At 38.8% G+C, this 25368-nt stretch overlaps 1 protein-coding gene across 1 annotated transcript; it reads right to left on the minus strand.

Moving 5' to 3' along the window:
* Positions 1-191: 191 nt before the first annotated feature.
* LOC308220515 (WD repeat and coiled-coil-containing protein-like) lies at positions 192-16006 on the minus strand (the record flags this gene model as incomplete). Its single annotated transcript, XM_080616561.1, has 3 exons — positions 192-358; positions 4617-4737; positions 14087-16006. 3 exons carry the CDS (start codon positions 16004-16006, stop codon positions 192-194), a joined length of 2208 nt encoding a protein of 735 aa, XP_080472687.1.
* Positions 16007-25368: the final 9362 nt, after the last annotated feature.

Consider the following 25368-nt stretch of genomic DNA (forward strand, 5'->3'; position numbering starts at 1 on the left):
ATCCTTCAGAAGAAATCATGAGGGTCCAGCCAACCCTAGGATTTAGCTATAGTGTAACCATGCCATGGATTTTACAGTTAAAATATATTGAAAGTATTGAAGACGGCTTCCTAGTCACTCAGTTTCTGACACTGCAGAATGTCTCTATATTGTATTAGACAAGAAGGTCATTAGCTGTCTTTGTTCAGAAATTATGTCACTCTGCTTGGCGGTCGACTCGAAATGCTTTTTTTGTAGGAGTGACCTCCGTAGATTTCTGAACTGTCAGTTCCATCCCTTATGATTATCTCTTGTGCTGCTTTGAATATTAATGGCACAAAGCCATCCTTGTCTGCAGTGAGCACAATCCAAGAAGAGCCTACAAAAAAATAAGCAAAAAAAGAACATGAATGCACTGCTCTGGTTACATAAAATGTACAAGCACATTTTAAAAAGCCAGCCAGCATGCAAGCGGGGCAGCCTGTCTTTTTGTGCACTAAAGCCTTATTACACTAATGACATTAAGGTCTGACAATCCATGCTGAACACACCTTCATGTAAATGCAAAGAGAGGCTAAATGAAAGGTCTTGAAAGGTTTGAGGCATTTTGTCCGTTATTTAAATTAAGTTGAAAAACAAGGTGCATCCTTGCTTGTTCTGATGGACAATAAGTATCTCCATTTTCTGAAAACTCAGCCAGCCTTTCTATGCTGACTTTTATTCTAGTGACGTCTACTTCTGCTTATGCTTTTTGCTCATCTGCTCTACCCCAATGATGAAGGGATCATAAAAACTGGAAAAGTTGGCAAAGAAATGATTGTGCTGTATTTGTTCTAGAAGAAAGTAGGGGTTTCCATCTCCTTTACTGTCAAGCCAAGATTGTTCAGTATGTTTTCAAATTCATATGGCAAATGGAAGGAAGTTACACCTTGAAGATTTACAAAAGGTATCATGATTTACAAAAGACTGTTTACAAAAGCTGATCTAATAAAATTTCTTTCATTGTTTATCAAAACTTCTCATGAAGAGAATGAACAAAATCTGAATGATGTTTTCAATCTTTTTCTTTCCTGAAGTTAAAAAGAGGCAAGATTAGAAACCAAAGACATCAAAATCATTAAAGTTCACTTTATGTATTGCATAGAAGTAGAAAATAAACCTTTCCTGCCCTTGCTTTTTTACTGTCCTTTGCAAGTCAGCTTGAAAATGAAGCTATATGTACCATAATTTTTTTTTTTTCTAGTGATCCATCTGTTTCTTTTTGGACTGGGTATTGCAGTTCTTATCTAAAATAGTGAATTCTCTATTTGGCTTTGTTTTCAGTTTGACATTTTATGAAAAGGAAAAAAAATCTGTGGCAACTGAAAAGCATTGCGGGAGCCTTTGTATGATGCATTTTTCTTACAGCATATGATCCTGTCCTTATGGAGCAGAGGCATTAACTGGAATATGAGGTAGAGAAAGCCCTGATATGTTCTGTTATTGAAATTTTTTATTTTGGGAGATGAAGCTGTGTTTTGAAAAGGAGTGTGAAAAAAAGGAACTGTAGAAAATCCAGGGGAACTGTGCTTAATTTTTGTCAGTCATGACAAAGCATGTTCCTGCACAAGGCAAATCTCCCCTCGTTATACTATTAACAAAGCACTTTTCCAGGCTGCTACTCTATTGCATGTTGTCTTGTCACCTGTTACATCATAAGAAGATTGTCATTCCAAACCATGAATCCTTAATCTTCTACTTTTAATTCTTTCTTTCTAATTCTGGACAGACTTCAGATTCTGTAAGCTATGAGCCTAAAAGTGGAAATCCTGCTGTCCAAACTGATGGTTGCATTGTTGGTCAAATGGATAAAGCATTTTTGTCAAACTCTTGGGACTTTTTCTTTTCATCTGTTGAAATATTTGAAGTTCTCTGTGTTGTTGATAACACTTGCTTTGAAGGATATCCCACAAAATATTTAAATGGTGGGAAAACCCTGTATGGAATGTAATACCCTTTTGCTATGGACAATTATTATGATGACACCCTGCTGAAAAGAGAGGCTTCTGTGTGGTAATAGCAGGGCACTATATGTCAGGCTGCATTTAGTACAGGTAATGGCATTACAGTCCTGGGCTTAGAGTGCAAACAGTGAGGCCAAGTTCATTGCTTGTGTAACTCTGATGATCTTCATAGCCTTGCTGCCGATATTAATTTGGCCTACAGCTGTGAACATTTTTCCCCCAGTATATTCAAGTTTAAATGTTTATTCAAAGTAAAAAATGCCAGGCTGTCACTGTAATACGAGCACACTCTTCATTACATCCCCTTTAATTATATAGTATTAAAGGATGGGAATGATATTTTTAAACTTCACATTTAATATTCATGCCTTGTGGCAAAGGAAAAAATTAGAAATGTAAACCTTTACTGGTCAGAACTGAATAAGAGCTACATAAGCTGCTTCTGCCCCAAACCTGGTAATTTTGCAAGATTTTGGTGAGTTGTGGAAAGATTCTTGTTTCATTTGTTCCTTTTGCTGTCAAGAAACAGACTCAATTTCAGAAAAGCCAAGCACCCCATTGAACATAAAGAGAGACAATTTATGATGATTCTGAGACACTGTCTTTTTGGTATTTCTGAAGTCTAATGCATGAAATTGAGAAGTGATGCTGTGCTAATTAAATAATACATATTCAACTGTTCTGTAGAGCTGAATATAGGTTTTCTCAGGCCCATTATTTATTATTTTCATACCAAAATCTAAGCCTCTTTTTTTCATTATGGGCATTTGTTTCCAAAATCAAGAGCTGGAAGTACAGGCCAAAAATGGTATCCTCCTTGCCCTGCAAAGCTGCACTGTGTTATTGCAGGAGCCTGCTGGGAAATGTCTCAGGCCTCAAGAGCAAGCAGAGTTTTTCATATATGCCTCCACTGCACTGTACAGGTGAGAGAGAATGCTGACAAAAATACAAACCCTGCATATCCTTATCTTCTGGAACAACTCTCTGAAACTGCTGTAAGCCTGGGGAAAACTGAAATGGCCAAAAGTGTCTTGAATAAAGGCAGCTCCCCTGATCTGTACTGTGGTTGTAGCCACTTTCCTTCAATCTTGTGGTTTTATCAACAAGGAGATAAGCAGAATATGAATGGCAGAATAGTGCATATTTTGCATTGCTTTCTTCCAACTGTTGTAGGTGCCAGCACCAGTAACATCCCAGGCCTGGTTTCTTTTTCACCAATAAGCCTATTATTTCAAAGTCTGGTATGTAACCGTTAGTAGCTAGAAAACTACAGCTAGAATATTACATTTTTCTTTCTTTTTTTTTTTTTTTCTTTATAGAATCATTGAATCACAGAATGGTTTGGGGTGGAAGGGACCTGCAAGATCATCCAGTTCCAACCCCCCCTGCCATGGGCAGGGACCCCTCACACTAGACCAGGTTGCTCCAAGGCCCTGTGTCCAAGCTGGCCTTGAACAGTGCCGGGAATGGGGCAGCCACAGCTTAGCCTCACCATCCTCGCAGGGAAAAACTTCCTAATATCTATTCTAAATCTCCCCTCTGACAGGTTAAAGCCATTCCCCCTTGTCTTGTCACTACAGTCCCTTGTGTAAATTTTCTCTTCGTATTTCTTGTCAGCCCCTTTAGGCACTGGAAGCTGCTCTAAGGTCTTCCTGGAGCCTTCTCACAGCCTGTCTCCATAGCAGAGGTGCTTCAGCCCTCTGAGCATCTTCGTGGCCTCCTCTGGATTTGCTCCAACAGCTCTACATCCTTCTTATGTTGGGATCCCCAGAGCTGGATGCAGTACTGCAGGTGGGGTCTCACCGGAGCAGAGTAGAGGGAGAGAATCACCTCCTTTCACCTGCTGGTCACACTTCTGGTGCATCCCAGCATACGGTTGGCTTTCTGGGCTGCAAGTGCCCCCTGCCAGCTCATGTTGAGCTCCTCGTCCACCAACACCCCCAGGTCCTTCTCCTCAGGGCTGCTTTCATTCCAGTCTTCACCCAGCCTGTATTTGTGCTTGTTTGCTTTCACTAACAGTTCATTTCTCATAAGACAGAGTATACTGGTTAAGCCAATATGTCTCAGCCTGTCAGGGGCTAAGGCAAGGGATCAGTAATTTATGGATCTGTCAGTGTGGAAACCTTGCAAGGAGATCATAATTATAGCCAAATACTATGTACTGTAAGATCATAATATACTTAGACCCTGATGAGGAAAGCCACCTGAAGCATTGTACAGAAATGGCTAAAAAATAACAGTATGTGTGTTGCTGAGAAGGTAGCATATGTGAGAAGACAGTGACAAGGTAATTCTGTTGTCAGGTCTGGGACATGCTTATAAAGATGGGCAAAGCAAAATGCCAAAAGGTGTCAAGGAAGCATTTCTATTTCTAGATAACACAGCATACTGATTATTTTCTCAGCCTTCCTCTAATCTAACACATTATTCTGATAATGGCTAGTTCTGCAGTTACTTAGCATTTAAGTGATTTCAAGACACTTTGCCGTATTTCAGGCAAAGGAAAACACACACTTATCAAAAAAAAGTTAGCTATCTCAGTTTATTACAGCATGGGGTTATTATTCTACCACAAATGCCTTTTACATTAAAAATCCCAGGTGAAAGCAGATACCAGAAATAAAAAGAACATACCGTGCTTCATTTCAATAACAGGCAGATCAAACAGCTGCTGGACTAAATTCAAAGGGATCTTGCCATCACAGAGGAGAACATCTTTTGTTTCTTCAGAAACTGCTCCATTCGAAAAACTTTTCTTCAAATGCATGGATGTAAAAGAAAAGATCTTGTTAAAGGCTTAGACATTGTGCCTGAGTTCTTTTAACCATTCCTCTGCCCTTACTCGTTCGGTTCTTTAGCAATTTGGTTTTTTCCTTCTCTGCGTTTGCTACAATTTATAGATGACACCATCCTGCAGTAAAATTCTAAACACAAACTCTTAGTCCCAGGTGAAGAGGAATATGACTCTTTGCTTTCTGCACTTATGCAGCTCAAAATTACATCTGCCCTGTATAAGTAATGTATCAGTTCATGTATGTATGTGGCCATTGGGCCTTTCTGCCTGAAGAGTCAATTCAGTGGAAGGAAATGCATCATGCCTGGAATGAAGTTGTCCAAGATGCTACCAGAGCAAATGAGTAGTCTGCTCAGTTTCAGTTGTACGTGTGGGTGGGTTTGATAGTCACTGATCAGCTATTTCACCCCTCAGTTCTGGCACAGAGAGAATTGCAGAGAGACTGGGCATAGCAACAGTCTCTCCGAAAAGCTGTCGTAACAAAGCAGCTTGGCAATCCTGTGACTTTCTTTGAGACAGAGGGAATGTATGGATTTACAGCCCTGGAATTTGCTCTGCCATTCACTAAAAGAACACACACATACAAAGATGCTTCATGATGTTTAGCTGGCCTTGAGAATCAACACCTTCGTGTTCCATCATTCTGATTACTGCAAAGTGCAAGGACCACAAAATGGTTGAGCTAATGTGGTTATGGAGTAGATATATGTTTGCATTGAGATTTTCCTATCGGCTATCGTTTGAAAGTTGTCTTAGCATTAAAATTTTCCAGAGACTCAAAGCCATTAGAAAATATATGTGAATTGGACATTTTCTTCTGGATAATCTTGTTATACTTTGTCCTCTGAATTTCATTTTGTTCTTTCCTCTCCATAATTACCACCTGTGTAGTTCCCATGTGTTATGGTTGGGGTTTTTTTATTCCTTTGGCAACCCTTATGTTTGCGATAACCCCAGATTTAACAGATTTTATTTGTTCTTTGAATTAGTAGTTTTACTTGTCCCATCTCCTAGACCTTTCCGTTTTGCGCATTCAGAAGGGATTCAAGTTACCATTTTAGAATGGATTGAAAAGATGTCATCTATTCTAACTCCTGTTTTAGTCCTGCCTTTTCAGTGTCTATTTCATGCCCTTGAATCTTTCTTGCTATATGAAATGCTGAATGAATTCACGACATCATCTATTTCTGTGCAGAATAATCTAACCTTTGACTAAATAAACGTCTTTTTTAATGCTTGTCTTTTTTCTAATTGTGCTGTCTTTTGACTCATTCACTCTCTCAGTGAGTGTGCCTTTTTTTCTGCTGTGTAATGTGTAACAACCTTTCTAAGTCAGTCACTTTCCTTTTTCTGTACACAATACATGTGCCGTCACACAGCCACACTGGATTCTGTAAATGCAAATGTCTGCCAACTGTTGCAAAAGTATTTTTCCCCACCTCTCTCATAAATTGGCCATGCTGCTAGACTACGGGTGGTTATTTATTTATGTATTAGGATTGACTGAAGATGTCAGAACTGTAAGGATATATTTCTGTTAAAAGTGTAAGCTTCCCAGCTTTCAAAGGTCTTCTCATCCCTTTCCCCATTTAAAACAGCCAGAAATTAGTTGCTGTGTAGTTAATAAGGAATTCATCAAAGAAGTGTATTTTTTTGTTGTTGTCATAAACCTATAGTAACTTTTTATTACAGCTGTAACTATATAACAGAATTTCTTTGTCATTTTTAGGTCTCTTCAAATTATATAATAGTACATTCTATTGAACCTAAATGCACTTAAAGCTCAATGGGCTCAAAACTAAATGTTCAGCAGTAGCAACTACTACATTTTCCTGAAATCAGGTTGAAATAGCAGAGTTTATTCAAACTTGTACTTCAGTTAATGAATTACAGTAAAAGGTGGGCTGTAAATGAGACAAGTACATTGTCTTGACCCCAAGTGGTTCATTTTTTCACATAGATATGCTTTAACTTAAAATTAACAAGAAGACAACCTATATCTGCCTCTGTTGACTTGAAATCACTTAAACAGAAATCTATACTAAGGATGACTTTGTTCTAGTACATTTCCTAGTTAGCCTTGCAAGTTATTGGAACAGCCATTGGAAGTGGAAGGTAGTTTTGTATATGCAGAACTAAATGGTATATATTTTTTTTTATCCTAAGCATTTTCTCAAGTACAGAGCTCAAAGCTTAAGTTTCAGAGTTATTTCTTTCATCACTCATGAGCATTCATGTTAGTTATTTTCTCTGTCTTTGTCATATGTTTCTGTTTACAATGATAAATGTAATCATCTTTACATTTATTTTTGTCTGCTGGCAAATTCTGTCAAGTCAAGAATCTTTCTCTGTTTTATTCCTTTAATTATTTTGTCTTTTTTAGTGTAAGTGATGATAGCATGCCTTTAATGTTTAGTTTAAATGATGATAACATGCCTTCTCTTTGAGGAATATGTTCACACACATCATAACATGGATTAACTGATTTAAACTCTTGTCTTTTTTTGAGAGGCAGGTAACTGTTAGTATTCCCTTTTTATAGATGATCAAACCATTACACAGGAAGATTAAGAGATTTACTCAAGGTCATGGAAGTAATTTGTGACAGTTATAAATACAAATAAAATCTCACCTTAGTACTTCCTATTTTCATGCCTTAAACCAAAGACAATTTTCTAGTCAAATCTACTTTTAATTCACCTCTTCCCAAAATATGTGATGGTTTTGCTCTGTTTCTGTTTATCTCCAATAGGAGCCAGAGGACTTGCAATTCTCAGATTAAAATCCCTTAATGTTAGTTGTTTTATCCTAAACCAAAGTTTATTGGTAGACTAAGAGCATATTAATCACAGAAAAAACAAGCAGATTTCCACTTATGTGAGAGAATATTTTCAGATTAAGTTTCTTTAGCCAGCTTGCTGCAGTATGCCAAGTACAACTTTCCCTCAACAAAATCCAACAGAAAGAAACCATCGATTCAATAATGGTTTTTCCTTCATCCATGTCAGCCTCCCCCTTGATCAGAATTTATAGCTTATAAATCATGACAGATCAGAATTTATGTCTATAAATCTGGGTCTTCTGGGCAGCAGCCAGACCATTGCAGCGTTGCCAAATTGTCTTTCAAAACTCGTGTTTTGGAATGCAGATATATTGGAGAAGAAGATAATTTCCTAAGGCAAAAAGAGTTCCCAGATTAGATGTTATACACCAGAAGACTACGTGATAAAAAAGCATGTCTTTTGTCACTTTTTTGAGCCCCACTGTCAACTAGTTCTGCCTCTTGACCTTTTTCACTATTTTGTGATTTCCTTGTGTTTCCTCATGTACTGCCTACACCTGCCTGGATGCTAAAATCATCTTCATGAATTTGAATTCAATGAATGATGAAACAGTGAGGTAAATATTAATATGCTACTAATCAGAATTGGTTTTACTAATTCTGGGTAAGTAATGGATTTTGCAGTTTGAATGTGTCACGCATATGGATGTAGGAATGTAAAACATTTTCCAGGTGAGGCCTCACCGCTGTGTTGCCCAGTATTGCATTACTTACTGGGTGTACCTTGCCAGTGTACCCACAGACTGCTTTGTTCCTTTTATAAGGACATCACATTTTTTATTCATAGTCATCTTGTATTCACTTAACACATGCAATCTTTTATCATTCATGGTTGTTTCCAGCTAATGAATATCCAGTTTATAGGAGAAATTCCTTCTATTAATCCTGGAAGGTATCACTATACACTTTACATTAGTTCATTTCAGTCCATTTTTTTTTTTAATTCTAGATGCTAAGGTCATCAAATTACAGGTGTGATATCCTGGTCCTCTATTGAAAATAATACTGACTTTATGCCACACACAGATTTTATTGGCATATCTCATCAAATCATTAATGAAACTTTTAGATTAGCCTGAAGATCAATCATGAGAAAATCCACTAGTAAATTTCTTCCATTTTCTTTTATGTTACTTTAATCATCTGCTATCTTCCTTCCAGCTAATTCCTTAACCGTCTTATATATCTTCTATTAATCCCTATTCTCTGCTGTTGAACAAATAATTTCCTGTGTGGCATGATTTCAAGTAGTATACTGTATTACAGGTATTTCAAATATTCTTGATGTCCTTTGTGTCAATAATCTGTTCTTCTATAAAGGAAAGGTATCCAGTTAGTCACTCACAGATCTGCACTGTAAGATGAATAGTGCTGTAGTGCCAGAACTCTGTTTTCATTTTCTTAAACCCTTGATTTCAGTTCTTTGTGTTGTGCTTCAGTGGGATGTCAGTTTTGATACCTTAGTACCCATTAGTCAGCTTGCTTTTGCCTTACCCTCATACACATTGTGGAGGATGAAGATCTAGTAAACTAAATAGACATGGGGTTCTGGTCCAGGGGACAATGGAAAGCATGTTAGATGGCTAACTGAGGAGGAATGAGAACCATGATTTTTGACATTCAAAGTACTGTGTCTCATTATGCCTTGCGCAGCATTGCCATGGGTAGTATTAATTAGGTTTGGCAGCCTACAGTGCTCCGCACTTCCTGTCATGAATTCCACCGTTTATGTGATTTCTGATTGATTTTTGCTGGATCCTGATTTTATTTTGGTAGAGTTCTTAGCATCTAAGCTTGTCCTTATGTGGGACATTCCAATGGCAAACCTAATTAAGATGTCAGAGAAGCATAAGCCTGTAAAACATTTATATTGGAAGAGATCCGATGTGCTCGTGGGTGCTCAAATCCCAGTGCAGTTTGCATTTATGCACGTTGGCATTTCAGGTGATACGCTAGCATTTCTCTATGCTTGGCTCCCTGTTGATAGTTCTGCAACTACTGGTTCAGGTTGATTGTCGTCTAAGATATACTGTTTGTCCTCATGCTTGTGCTTTCATGATGATTGTTTTCAGTGTGGATTTGGGTTTTTTTTAAACTCGGGTATTTACTTTCATTGCATAGTGCAAAAACTTGGATTAATTTTTGACATTACATGTGCAATGTGCGCTTGCAGCCCAGAAAGCCTGGGCTGGGAAAGTATGCTGGGCTGCATTGCAAGAAGTGTGACCAGCAGGTCAAGGGAGGTGATTCTCCCCCTCTACTTTGCACTGGTGAGACCCCACCTGCAGTACTGCATCCAGCTCTGGGGCCCCAGCCTAAGAAGGAAGTGAATATGCTGGAGCAAGTCCTGAGGAGGCCACGAAGGTGCTGTGAGGGCTGCAGCACCTCTGCTATGGAAACAGGCTGAGAGGGCTGGGCTTGTTCAGCCTGGAGAAGGCACCAGGGAGACCTTAGAGCAGCTTCCAGTGCCTAAAGAGGATGATGAGAAATCTGGAGGGGGACTTTTTATAAGAACATGGAGTGACAGGACAAGGGGGAATGGCTTTAACCTAAAAGACTGTAAATTTAGATTAGATATTAGGAATAAGTTCTTTACGATGAGGGTGGTGAGGCACTGGCACAGGTTGCCCAGAGAAGTTGTGGCTGCCCCATCTGTGCCAGTGTTCAAGGCCAGGTTGGATGGGGCTTTAAGAAACCTGGTCTAGTGGAAGGTGTCCCTGCCCATGGAAGGGGGGTTGAAACTCAATGGCCTAGCAGGTCCCTTCCAACCCAAACCATTTTGTGATATGGTTCTATGATATTCCTTTTCTTGTGCATCTATATATCGAACAAAGAAATACTCTGCTTTAATAAAAGGTACTGTGTCTCCTGTACAAAGCCTGCTTGTCTGCTATTGATCAGTCGCAGAACATTGTTATCAGAATTTGTTTTTAACAAATTCCTCAGCCTTTGTGCAAAATGTTACCTCTGCATTAATCACACCTTCTCTTGACTACTGCAGGTCTTTCTTTTACAGTCATCCTAAATCTCTTCCTTCTAACTTTAGGATGGCTGACCAGTTTCTTACTCTAGGAAGCAGTCAAATCGCCTTTCTCTTGCATCATTTTCATGACTTATTGCTCAACCCAAGTCAAAATTGCCCCTTAGATTTCAGTCGGGTTCATGGTCTTATTACAGTGGATCATTGCGACCTGGTCTTTGCTCGTTTACTGTGCCACCCTTATTTCCCCCTTCTTTATTTCATGTATTTCTATCAGAAGAACTTTATTGCCATATATTTGGATCCTTTCTATTTATCTCACAGCTCTGTGTAGAAAAATTGTTTCTTTTATGGCTGACCTTGGCAATAAAGTTTCCCATAGTAAATTGTATGAAGATGCTATAAAAGTATAAATTGACTTGTATACAATTATTGGTGAGTGCTAAGAAAAGGAAATCATTGTGACTAATTGCCAAAAAGATAGTTATTTCCTAATAAATTATGCAATATATGCTCTCAGTGACATATAACTTTTGACATAATACTGCTTGTGAGCAAAATGTGGGAGTTTTAAGATATTCTTCAGTTTAAGATGAATCTTACTCCTCCTGGAGTTTGCCTAAATGCCATTAATTTCAAATCCAAATTGGCTTTATTTCCACTGTAATTAGCTTTTGAATGAGACTAGTTTAAATATTCTGCAGCTGTTTCTTTTCTGGAGGAAATGGATGATAAAAGTATCTTTCTGCAAAATGAAACAGAAACAAATCTGTGACAGATCCTCATCTCTTCTTTGTTTTGGGTTTTTTTTTTCTTTCTTTCTAAATAATATCCTCTTACTGCATTTATCTGTCTGCCCTCCCACACTATCCTGAATCACAGTCTGTATGTGATGAAAGAGCAATAATATTTGCTTTTCAGGGTTGAATGATCAAGTCACCTCTTGTGGTTGAATGCTATTACACAAGTGATAGTGCAGTGACATTTCCAAAGTGTGAGTGATCATGTTGTTCTTTTATAGCTATGGGCTCCAAATTCTGGTAGTGCTGCATGGACGTGAGTTCAGAGGAGTTATAGGTAGGCTAGCAGTACAGAATAAACAAAGGTTTTGAGGACTATTTAGTGAGCAGACGTTATGAATTCTTAAGTAATACACATTAGGGTTTTCTAAGGAGAACTGGAAACATACATAAACACATCAATAACGCTTCTACACAACAGTGTTCATAATTGCCTGTTAATTATTACTACATTTTTATCTATTAGGTTTTAAACTTCCCTTTTATGTTTTTAATGCATAAATATGGTTATGCAGTAGTGATCATTATATTTTATAGTACAATAGATTTCTCACTCAAGATCGAGTCTCTGCCATCCTGGGGATTATATAAACACTTAGGAAGACATGCACTTGGCACAAAAAGCTGAAAGATAATGGCCATATTATTGACTGGACTGCAGTGTTCCTAAAGCTTAGAATGTTTTCCACAGGCTGATATTTCTATCATAAGGCAATAAAGCTATTTCCTGACTTTTTGCACTGTGAAAGTAGAGCCTTGCTGGAACCCACAGCCCAGCTGGTCTCTGAGCTCACAGCACTAATCAAGTCCTGAAGGAGGAACAAGGTTCCGATGTCTGAATCCAAACTAATCAAAACAACTATTTTCTGAGAAAATTATTAACTGCCTATGAAGGAAATATTTCCCTGTCTATCTGGAGGCCTTTTTGCCATCGGACTATTTTTCGCTATTTTTTGGCATCATGCTGTGGTCCTGTTAGATTTCAGGAGAGGGGCTGAGCTATGCAAGGCATTAGTTGAGACATACAGAGAAAAGCTGTGTGCGTCGGAAAGGCATTAAGTGGCTCTTTCTGAGTCACTATAATGTGGTACTAGCAGTGTTTCCTGCTGGCTCAATGTGAAGCTAACCTATTCAGATACATAAGAATCTTAGTTTCTAAATGCAGTTAGTCTAGAAGTATTTTAGAAGCACTAATTATTCTTTTTTTCTTCAAAGGGAAAAACCAGGATAATGAACTCTTACTGCTTGTGCAAGCAAATGTGCACAGTGACTTCAGATCTTAGATTAATGCTACCTGTCAAAAACAACACTTCTCTTTGGAAAGGTTAATCCAATCAAATCCAAGAGATAGTCCTGCTTGCTAAATAAATAAGTTGATTTATGTTAAGATATCAGAATTAATTTGAACATGCTGGAGAACAGAAGGCCTCGCTTCTTGGCAGATAAAATCCTGGATTATTTAAAATAGACGTTGCTTCTTTCACCAGAATTTGTATAATGTATTGATGCTAAATTATTGACTAAAACAGATCAAAAGGTTTGCTTTTATTCAGAGTAGCTAAGATAGTAGAATCTGCTTAAAAGCCAAGTAAACACTTGCTAAAACATAATGAATATGATGAATTGAGTCACCATTCCCTTAATGAGTGTTTAAGGAGGAGTACTGAGATGTCTGTATGGATTCCTTTAAAGTAAAAGGGAGTCAAATTGTCAAATTCGTTTGAGAAGTACATGCTTGAGCATCATCACAATGTAATATATTGCTTTGACATACTGCTGCTTATGTTGCAGTAGATAAGAATGCATTTATAATTGGCATCTACATCCTGAAAGCTTTAGCAACAATAACACCAGCCTCAGCATGACTAAAAATATTATCAATATAATGTTAGTATTACTGCAAGTCATACTAGGAATAATAATCAGAAATAATTACCCAACCTACATACCTTAGTTGAAATTCTTACTGAAGCCATAATGAATTTTGCCAAAACAAGGGTGGGATAGGAACATGGCGGTTTGACATTCATCTATTTATTTAATTAAATGATAATTACATATTGACAGATTATTTTTTTCCTCCAAAAGTCTGAAGTGGTGATATGCTTTACAAATTGAGCATGTCCAGCTCTGTGAAGATTAGTGGTGAGAAATTAAAGTAGAAATAGACCAACTTCATGTCATGCCCATGTAAATTTTCCATAAATGAAGATTCAATACTATATTTCAGTCTTCACGACAGTCTAGTTACCTTCAAACTTTGGAATTGAGCTCAGGTTTGAATTTATTATGTTTCTGGTGGGCTACTGTACTGCACTACTCATAGGCTCATCTCTACACTGAATGAACATATAAACTTTCTGTACATTAGCAACTGTTTGCTCTATTCTCTGTCTTTGATAGGTGCACACAAAATCAAGCACCCAAGGCAGTTGTGCATAATCAAACAAGAACAGACACAAATCTCCCATGTGAAGTATAGTCTTAAGTTACCCACATCATCCTGAGTTATTGTTTCAATGACACATTATAATACTATTTTAGATGAAGCTTGATGCTTAACTCAGGTTACATTTCTCATGGGTTGTTAAGAATTAAACTGCATCCTCTTGGTTTAAAGCTAAATAAATACAAGATTGGTCTAAAATTGTGTCCCATCACAATTTATTTGAGCTGACAAAAAGTTACCTGGTAAGTGATGTGAACGACAGGTGGTTCCTGTGAGTATGGATAGGTTAAAGATATCCTCCTCCCATTTTTAGCAAGGTCTTTTATTTCAGAAAGACTCAGTTGTAACTCACTGAAACTGCCACAAAGTCTCTCTAAATTTCTAGATATATGACTCATTCCTCTTTCACTTGAAAAATTGTTGTTTTTAGGAGAACTTGATGCTTCTTGGATCACATTCAACTGCACTTTAGGGGAAGTTGGTCTACCGGAAAGCCTGGTAGGTGTTCCAAAACCGAGAATAGACACTGAACGATTGGTAGGTTCAGCATCCAATGTTTCCAAGGCCACTGAGGAGTCACTTGGGAGGCTTTTTACATCCAGGTCACTCGCACTTGATGAAGAGCCCTGCTCATAGCTAGGGTTCTTTATTTCTTCAATGAGTCTTTTCCTGCCGCTAGGAGATTGAATCACTGTACTTCTTGGTGCTAAAAGCTCCCTGCTTTGAGGTTGCTCTCCTGTAGCAAGATTCTCAAAGAACTTTCTTTTTCCAGGAATATTAACAGAGGATTCAAAGTTATAGAACATATTCTGTTTAGTCTCTGGTAATGCTGAAGAATCTTCTTCCAGCATCAGTTCTTTGATCATCAGACGCATTACGTACCTGTCTGAACTTGAAGATGGAATGAGACTAGGCTCAGGGAACTTCTGCTTGCCAATCAGAATCAATAGGAGTTTGTCTGTCAAAAAGCATAGGCCCTTTGGTCTTTCATTTTTTTCCAGCTGGATTTGTTGAATATGAGGCATGCAGGAAGAGGTTACTGAATATACTAAAACAATGTTAGAAGTATTAGAGGCCACTGCCACAATCTGAGCTCTCAGGTCAAAAGCCATTATATCAGGAACCAGAATACCTGGGATGGTGACTTTTCTGGTGGTGGTTACCTTCCTCTCAAAAGTCACCAAGATCAAGTGAGAAGAATCTTGACCATTTGTCATTGCAGAGTCTTTGCATTTCAGAGTGATGAAAGGACCGGGATCAGACCGACGGTGGTTTGCAAGGGTATGGGTTAAATCCACAGGACCTGATGAAGAAGAAGCAACTGAATCAACACCTGATCGATCTGAATCTGTGGACTTTCTTCGCAGGTCCATGGAGTATTCCTCATCACCAAGCACCAGAGCAGACTGTGAGATTAAAGAACCAGTTTCTGTACCAGGTGGCACATCAAATGCAATGCCTGCATTCAAACCATAGATATTATCTAAAGGAAGCTCAGTAGCTACAGCAATTTGGAAATCCAGTGTGGCTTCTATAGCACAGATATAACCTCCCACATCAAAGACAGGGCAAAAAGAGCAGGTATTTAGAGTTTTCTGAGCATCATCCCACATGTAGGAATGCAGGGCACTGCCTATAGCAACTACTAAGCGATTACCATCCTTAGTCCAGCAAGCACAGTGGATAAGCCCACTGCTTTTAATATCTGCCTTAACTCTAGTACTGTCAGTACGAACAGCATGCAAGACTGAAGCATCTCTTTTTGTAAGCACAGCCAAGACCTCCTTCTTTGGATGCCAGACACAGCCCTGAGAAAGCAGTGGAAACGGCTCACCGATTTCACAAGTCTGGGAAATCAAGGGTTTGTTCTTCTCTGCAGTGCTGTAGCCCAGCTGCCAGACACTAACATGCTTTTTATGCTGAACAGCAAGCAGAGCTGGGGTGTCTGTAGAGCAACAGGGGCCCCAGTAAAGCCCATGAACATGTTCAAATTGACCAACAACGCTTGAGTCTCCAAACTTTAGCTCTCCTTTATGATAGTATAAAGCAGTCAGTATCACTTGCTTCCCATCTGTCCAGGCAATTCCGTGCACAGGGTGGATGGCTTGATACAAAGCATTGAGGCCGGTTCTCAGCAGCTTTGCCTTTCCCAGCTCCATCTTTTTAAACTTTCTGTCTACTGGTGGTTGTTCCAAAGTAGAGGATCTGTGGAATTCACTTGCAGATCACAACAAGGAAATTTTTCTCGTATCTCCTTCCCTTCCAGAATCAAGCTGTTTTTTCTGCTGATAATCCAAGAGCCTACATTGTGAACTCCTTCCCAGTAAGCCTGCAGCTGGTCTTCTAAGTATAAATCCATGTCAAAGCTGCTTTTGCTATGTCTTTTCCTGGGAGGAGTTATCATCTTCATGTGATGGCTAACAGGTTTAGCCAATTACTGTACCTTTTCGTAGAAGCCTATTTTTAACTCTTCACTGCTAGGAGTATATTTAAAAATAACATTCTAATACCTTGACCTTCAGAGAATGAAGGTCTTTGGTGAAGACAGGAGACAGATCATACGCTGTTAAGCCCAAGTATTAAGCTACAATCTGAAATAATGACCTGACACTTCTTTCAGCCAGCCTTTGAAGCATAAAAGAAGATTTAAACATACCTGAGAATGGTACAAGACAGATTGCAATCTCTGATGGACAGCATCTTTCAAAGATACAAGATCCTAAGTGCCTATGAAAGTAGAAAAGGGAAATCATGCTCTGTTCTGTTAGTAACAGCAAAAAATGGAGGAAAGTGAAATTTAAAGAAAAGCAAAGACAGCTTCATTTTACTGAGACAGATTTCCTAGCTACAATTATATGTTGATTTCGTTTTTGGTGTTCCCAGCTACCTCTACCTGAGGACTGTTCCCTCATCATATAGCCAAAATGCAAAGAGAAAGCCAACATTCTCCTGTTTCCCTAAACTCTGCAGTTTCTACAATATGTAGCATAACATCATGCAGAGATCCTTGAGCTGACAAAGACCCAACCAGTAAACTCATATAACACAGTGGGGCCATACAAGGATATGCCACTTTGGTTTGGCTCTATTGTTTCAGGACAAGAGCTGGCTCAACCCAGGTATCTCCATTCTTCCCTCCTCAGCATATCCTTTCTGGGGATAATTTGGACAGAGCTCACATATCACTGAACAGAAATTGTTATGGTGAAATTCATTACCTAAATATAAGCAATCATTACTATTTTCATTGCCCTAGGATGTCCAAGACAGCCAAGACAGCTGGCAGATACGGCACAGGACTTCCAGAAGAGTAGTGCCATTCTGGAGTGGCAGCTGGCAACAAAGAGATGATCCCTAGATAGTCCCTAGACGGTGTAAGATGGTATTAGAAGCTTATTTACAGGTAACTGAATCCCATCCTCAGCATCTCTTCATCGTTCTTGTTTTTCCAGCATCTCCTTTCTGCTTTGATGTAATTTTTGTCATATTAAAATCACTGTTTGCATTAAAAAAATAATGTGAGTAAATTAGACCTGGGCACAGGTTTACAAATTATCACTATAATCATTATGGTTAAAGATGTAAGACTTAACTACACACATTCTGCATCTCTGGCTGATTTATACTTATGTATTTTCATAGTACTACGTGGGAAAAACAGATTTCCTGTTGAAGTCAGTTGGACCTCTGCTGTAAGAATTTTTTTAGTATCCTTTGTCCAAGTGTATTTACTGAGGATGGTTAGTACACTGAAGAACACCCAAATTCCTGCAAAGTAATTGTATCATATTCTCATTCACAGCTACTTGTTTTTTGTAGATTAATTCATGGCAATTACATTCAAAATCAAGATTTATTTTTTTTTTTTATTCCTCAAGGACAAGCCAGTAGTGATGACTGGAATAGGTCAAAATCAAAAGGTTAAATACACAGGTTACAAGCTTCTTTTTTATGCAAGGCTCCTAAATTTTGGGCCCCAACTGTGCTTGCAGTGAAACCATGGTTTTTAATGATTTTACCTTACCCACTGCTGACAGAGATGCCCAGGCCGCACTTAAGATGCCACACATACCTGTTTCACTAGAAGCTCTGAGTATTCTGTACTTCTTCAAAGTGGTAGCAGGTTTATCGTGTCATATATTACTGCTAGCTATTTACACATAGTAGTTATAATGAGTACATTACATTAAAATACAATCCCAGCAGCTCCACAAATTTGCAGAGTCTGTAGAAGATACTTTTGGTTTGCTTTAAAATAATGGTGCTTTGCTGCTTTGCTGTCTTCTGGATGTATTTTACTGAAACTGATAAAGCTATTCTTCAGCACAGCCATCTCATCTACATTCTGCACCACTGCGCTTTAAATATCGTAACAAAACTACATTGCAGCTGGATTCTAGCAACCTAAAGTGTGTTTTGGATGCAGAAACATCTGCTTTAGTAGGATTGAAATGCTCAGAGGTGTTTTGCTAAGGATGTGTGTTCTGCCAGCAATGCAGACATCTTGAGATCATGGACTACTTGTGTGGAAGACTGGATGTTCTTTCCTGTTCTTTTCTTCATTTCATCGTCTCTCATAGCATGCATCTGCTCTTCAGCAGTGTCTGCGACATTATCAGAGGGTGAGACAAGGCTGAATCTGTGAGATTTGTCAGTACCAGAATCATCCTCAATTTTTGAATTAAGGATGTCTCACAAACACTGAGGTCTTGAAAAAATATTTGTAGCAGAGCCTCAGTGAGGTTGTCCTCTGTCTCTGAAAGCATTAGGAAGTAGGACTTCGTCTGATGTACTTATGTTTATTTCTAGTTAATTCTCTAAGATACTCAGATAGAAAAATCATATCCACAAATTTCTAGTGGCATGGCAGTGAGGTGGTGAGGTAGCGAGGCCTGACATTGACAGCTGATGACTGCTTTGTGCAGTGTTAAGATTTTCTTTGTCCCAAACTCTAGCACCTTCAGTTCGCCAGAATTCAGAATTCACCTCCCGTTTCCTACCACATAACATCTGTACATCCTGTGGGAGATTTTTCTAGCAAGTCTGAAGCCAGTCAGTAAAGGTGCTTAGCAGATAAGAAGGTACACAGTCCATTTAAAGCAAAGGAGGTTCAGAGCTCTCTGACTACATGGAATTGTTTGTAATATAACTTCAGTGAACGTGAGATAACACCCACTGAGAAAACAGACTAACGGAGAGACACAGAACCCTTGATGAGATTGCTGCGGCCTCTTTAAATATCTCTAAGGTTCAATGTTCCTTGAAATCTGCTGGGTTTGGACACACTGCAAGACATATTCTGTCGCAACTGAGCTTGAGCCTCAGGTTCCATTGGGATAACAGTTGAGGATCTTAAGGGAAATTTCCTCCCATCGTTCATTCTGTGGGTTTTTTTTTTCCACTGAGAGGGAATAATGTGAGCAAGAAACTTTTGTGAGAACAGAATCATTTAGTACCTCCATAAACACCATATATGATAAACTAATTTGAGATAAGATTAACTTTCAGGGTGTATCTTTAGAAAACTATGTCAATAATGGAAGACTTGTAAAATACACAAAGGATAAAAAACCCCTTGTTATGCCATGATTATAAAATTTAAACAAGTTATAGGATCAAAGTAAATTCCAGATGCAGGCACAAGGTTAATGAGAGAGACAATGAACTTCCACTTGGCATAGCCTCATTTTTCAAAAATAGGATAAAAATAGACAGAGAAAAAACAAGTTCCCCTCATTCAGTTAGCACATTTTTCTGGGAAAGAAGAGTAAATAATATCTTTGGTCACCTCGGCATGTACAGCACACTCAAAATAAAGGCTGGTAATTGGAAATTATCCTGGCAATACTACAGTTTTCTGGCAAAACCCAAGAAAGCAATACAGAGTAACCTGTTAGTAATCTGAGATACTCCATCAACCACAGTCCTTACACTGATCCTGAGCTAGATTCTGATCCTATTAGCATCTCCATGTGTCTGATTAACTTTGGTATAACTCAGATCAGAATGTCACCTGTGGTTTAAACCAAAGGGGTTTCAGCTGGTGGCATCTTGTCTGGCTCTGTCCTGCAGACTGATTCCAGCCAGCCAGTCTCCGTTCCTTTGGAGGAGCTGGTAGTTAGAAGTAGTATACAAAACCCCAAACTGAACACCCCCCAGCAAGCTGCACATAACTGTTAGGTAGTAGCCATAGTTCCCATAGTTCGTAATGACTGCTGGAAAATCAATTCAGCCTTCATCATTGCAGAGGCGGAGCTGCCCTTTTCTTATAATACTGATTTTATATTGCTGTTTTCCCCCATTGCTATACTTACTATTCACCTGTCTTGGGAAATGGTGAATGCATTTTGTGTTCACTATGGATCAGAGTTAATGAGTTCCAGGTTCTCAAATATATTTACCTGTCTATTTCTTGTCCAGTGGGAGATTGGTATCTATATATCTCTGGGGATCTGAGTTCAGTGCTTTGCTAGAAAAGCTGAGTTTCAGACTTCATTTTCTCCTTTATTCATGGTAAAATAACTCTTTCCAGGCTAGATCTTGCTTCAAGTTAATTAAATTGATATTAATATTGCTGGGGACTTCAAAGGAAGACAGATCCAGCTCAATATGTAATAAAAAAAGAGTAATAATTATTCTAATACTAATTTAACTCCACTTTATGAAACATCTAATGTGGTATTTTTGCTTCAGAAATATTTCTATTTAAAGCTACTCACCATGATTTCACCAATTCAAGTCAGGGTGTCATTCAGTTCAATACTTTCATGAAGCTTGTGTAATGTATTTATTTTTCCACCCTGACATTTCTTTGCCTTGAGAGCTGATTTTAAAAAATAGTTCTCTGTCACAAGCTAACTGGAACAGAATGTGAAAATGATGCACGGTTAATAGAGATACAAAATACGTAATCTGTCAGAGCAGATCTACCAATGACACTATGTAAATCAGCATTGTCTTGACAGTGATATGTTCGTGTGTTGTTACGCTCTCAGAATGGGATTTAACCCACTAGCTAGCACATTTTTGTGTGTATGTCATGTAAAGTGGGGAAGATCTAACGGAAGATTGTACTCTTTTGCATAAATATATTTAATAAACTGTTAAAAACATTGATTAATTAAAAATAAAGTTATGCAAATTATTATGTAAAGATAAGGCCCTGATCTTTTCTATGCAGTCTATATTCAGACTAAGGAGGCTTCAGGCAGGAAAGTCGCAGCTTCTTTCTAAGACTATTTCTTTAATACTTGCAGTGCCATGGTCTTACCCTTCTAGAGTGTCTGCCTGAGCCAGATGTAACAGGCTAGCTTGATCTGCCATCTGCTAAATAGAGGCATCTAGTGTGGGGATGCATATGATGGAGAAGACACTGCTGGAGTACAGACAAAAGTTTTGCAGCTTCTTGCAGAAGTTCACAAATTCTGTGCGCTCACTTCCACACTCAGTGGTATGCTGCTAGATGGAAGCTTTCCAAATGTAGTAAGTACATGACTAACCACAGTATATGACTCCTCTGACCTCCAATTCTCTGAAATCCCCCTGGGTCTCAGGGAAGCCACCAGAGATACTCCATCACATCATTCCAACCTGAGCCATCCATCAGTCTTGCAGGAGTGTTCTCAATGGTCCTCTTGGTGTTTGTGGTTCATGAACTCCTTGTCTCCTGTAATAGCAAGGCAAGTATCATCCAGTTCTAACATCACAGTCCAGCAGGCTTGAGGGAGTAGAGTTGGCAGAGCATTTGTTCATCTCCCAAGCCTTCCCTTTTGTGTTTTAGAGTGAAACTCTTATGGTTCATTGGGGTAAGGAGAAGAGAACCAGATTTTTTTCAGAAGGCCACTACATTCTTGTTCCCAGCAAGACTGTTGGGCTCAAAATTTATCTGGTTTTCACAATGCTAAAGCAAATAGTTGAGGAATTGGGAAAGAAAGCACATGAACAATAGTTATGCAAACACAGTCACAGAGAATGAGACTCGTTTAATTGTCAGGGTGGGATTCACCTCACAAATTAGCATTTCTACATTGAGGTATATGCATATGGCTGCCTGCATGAAAGTAGTACCCGAGCTCCCAGAGGGCAACAGAGTTGAGCCTCAGCACTCTAACATATCACTAGGCACATACACTGTAGTTGTCTAAGTCAGACCCTGCTTACCGATTCGCTTAAAAGTCAATGGTGAGAAATAGATAAGTTTAGGGCATGATTCATTCCATCCTGAAGTACCTAAAATAGATAAATGCTTCTTGTTTTATGAGTCTAGCAGAGGTATTCAGATAGGACATGGTTATGGACAGATGAATGCCAAGGAATGAGTAGTCATTACACGTGTCTGTTATAACCAGCACATTTATCAATGATCAGCCCACTGATAGCTCTTTCCAGAGCGACATGCTTCCTGCCCACATCCTTCCCACAATTGAATGCCCTCTCTGTCTCAAACCGCTATTTTGTGACTTAATACTCCCATATACATATGCCAGTCTCTTGCGCTTGCTTTATAAAGCAACCAAGTTTTTGATGGTGTTCTTAAAAAGGAATATTTCCTAAGCTTGAGCTGGGTTTGTGTGGAACAGAATCTTAAGGAAAGTGATAGGAACTCCAGTACTTGTGAAAATTAGTTATGAAAATTATACTAGGCAGAAGAGTATGAAATGTTCTTTAGGAAACATTCCTGTCTTGGCAAAGAGAGGGAATGAATGATCTAATAGGTCTTTCCATCTGTAAGTCAACATTCAGCTTCCAAATTATACCAGTCTTTTTCTTTCATAGAAATTAAATAGATTTGGTTTGAAGACATCTCTTATTAGTACCTTCTTCTTTACATGATGAGGTAAATTTGTACTTTTGAAATTATATTTTTATCATTTACACCAAACATATCAGATAACTAAGGAACTTCTTGCATGGCTAAATGCTGTTTGCTACAGTGTGCGTGCTCAGTTAGATCATTCTCATTTGAAAGCCCATTGTAACTTGAAGAAGAGCAAAGGATAGTAATATTTTAGCAGATATATATTTATCCCAGCTTGATAATTTGTAAAGGTCACTTAAACCCTGTCTGCACTGGGTAAAGAATTCATTATTTTAAAGGAACTCCTGACAGTGTCAGCTGAACATAACCCTCTATTGAAACTAGTTGGTTGACAGTGAAGACAGAGTCAAACTTTTAGCAAAAGCTGCTTTAAAAAGTGCAAATTTCACAAAGTAGATAAAAATCGGTTGCTTCTGAATCATGTGGATTCTAGTATCTATTCAAGCAGTTAAACTGTGGTGGAGAATATTGATTGAGAAAGACCATGCATAATTTTGCTTGATGTATGGGGTGAATATGATGATAATACGTCTGATGGCCGGGTTACATAAATAGTTCTGCTGCTGCTGACACTGGTAGAGCTACTTTAGGTAAGGGTGACTATGGGATAATTACAGAGGTAGCTGAAGAGGGCTGCCTCCCAGCCATGATTGGGAATTCTTGTAACAAATCACCTCTGACTTGGTCTTCCCTAGAAATCTTCTTGCTAGTTAGACTTAGCAGGATATCCCGACCTCTGCCCTCATGATATAGACAAATAAATTGGTGAATGTGTTCTAGCCCAAACCTGATGATTAGCATGAAGCAGTGGTAACATTGTGCTGCTATCCACCTGCTAAAAAAGCAGTTGACTTACAGCTTTCTGTGTAGGCTGAAACAGAGCCACAGTGGTTGGTTATTTTAACCCATAATCTTTAAACTGGTTTAAGTGTTCAGTAGAATTGTTTTGAAGGTCCTTTGGTGTCTACATTTTTCCTGAAAGGCTGCAGTGGTTGTTTTGGCCTTCCGTTTTGTCTCAGATGAGGCCTTACTTTAGAATTTAAAAAACCAACCCAACAACCAACTACTGTTCTACTTCATTAGTAAGAATGATTTGAAATTTTTCCACTTGAGGGTCAGTTTAAGCCTAAATACCTGTTCTTGAGGATTCAGCCACCTTGGCTGCATAGCGGCAAAACCCAGAAGGCTGACTCACCCTTGTGTTTCTGTAAGAGAGCTAAAGGCCAAACGCTGGGTCAGCCCTGATGAGGAGCCGAATACCAGGAAGATTTGTGTTTGTGTTTGTCCCAGAGATGACTGTAAAAAGCCTGGAATTTTTAGTGGCTGCTGTCAATCTGTTGACACTTACCTAGGGTCAAAGCTGTCCCTGGAGTATCATGCAAAAAACCACCCAGCTCTTTACAGTCTGTCTGTGCTGTCCTACTGACAGCTGTCCAGGTATGCGCACAGCCTGCCTCTGCCTACTCATCTTTTAGTTGTAACTTCAGATCATTTCGGCTGGGAGGTTCTAGAAGCTCATTAAATAGTGTTATAATTGCACATGCAGAATGAAGGAAAACAAATACGGCCTTAATTTTCTGAATCCATTACCCAGCTCCCTTGATTCATTTATCTAGAGGATTGAGAATGCCAGTTAATTTCTTTTCCACAGTTACATTTCCAAAATCATCGAAAGGCTAATCAGAGGCTTGTAGCTAATATTTGCAGTTTGTTTGGTTTTCTCCCGTTGTTTGAACTGCTTCCAATATGTCTTGCCGGTGACATTTCTTCACCAAGCAGAATAAATAACAAAACTGTAGAGAAAAAAGTTTTACTGGAGAAAGTAGCAAATGTGTTGCACTGTAAATACAAAGTTCCTCAAAGTCACTGACTTCCTTCTGCAGCTTCCCTGGCAAGGAAATGACAGAGCTGAAATAATTAGTTTACTCTTAATAAACGTGATTCCAGTACTGTTCTGTTCAATTTTAAAGATAGGCTTACATCTTTTAATCCATCTTTTGCTATGAAAGATTGGATGGAAGAGAAAATCTAATCCTCTTGGGCTGTATGCTTATGATATTGCTGTTATTATTGGAAATTGTATTTCTGAGACCACACGGTGTGACCCTGAGTTTAGGCTCTGGGCCCCAAGGTGTCACATTTATTTATAATTAAAAGAGGACCTCTGCCCCTGAATTCTTTGCAATCTAAACAGACAAGGCAGAATGATCATTCTCATTATATAAATGAAATGCCAAGGCACAGAGAAATTCAGAGCATATCTTCAGTTCAGCAAGCCGCCTCCAAAATGGTAGGCACTGAAACAATGTCAGTGCAGCAATCTGCATGTGCACTAGTTAGCCTGGCTGGCTGCTGTCATTTCATATTTATATTGCACCTGAGACGCCACCTAGTTTTTACACATGCTATTCTGCAGTGCCTAATAGATGTTGGGCCGCTTTGGAGTATTATGCATTGCAAACAGAACCAAAATGATTTAGGGTCATGCAGTCGATTTCAAACCCGTGGTTGATGTCACTACCACTTCTTTATTTCCTTCTCTTCTTCATTCAGTAGGAAAAATACTACAGGCTTATAAAGCATTTTAGGGGAAGGAATCTTTGGAGGCCACATGGTCCAACTGCTTCCTTGAACAGGCTGATTTCAAAGTTTCAGGTTTCTCAAGGTAATATGATAACCCATTTTGTGAAGACCTTTCTCCCT

Source organism: Psittacula echo (genome assembly GCF_963264785.1).
Source record: "Psittacula echo genome assembly, chromosome: 4".
Taxonomy (NCBI): Eukaryota; Metazoa; Chordata; class Aves; order Psittaciformes; family Psittacidae; genus Psittacula; species Psittacula echo.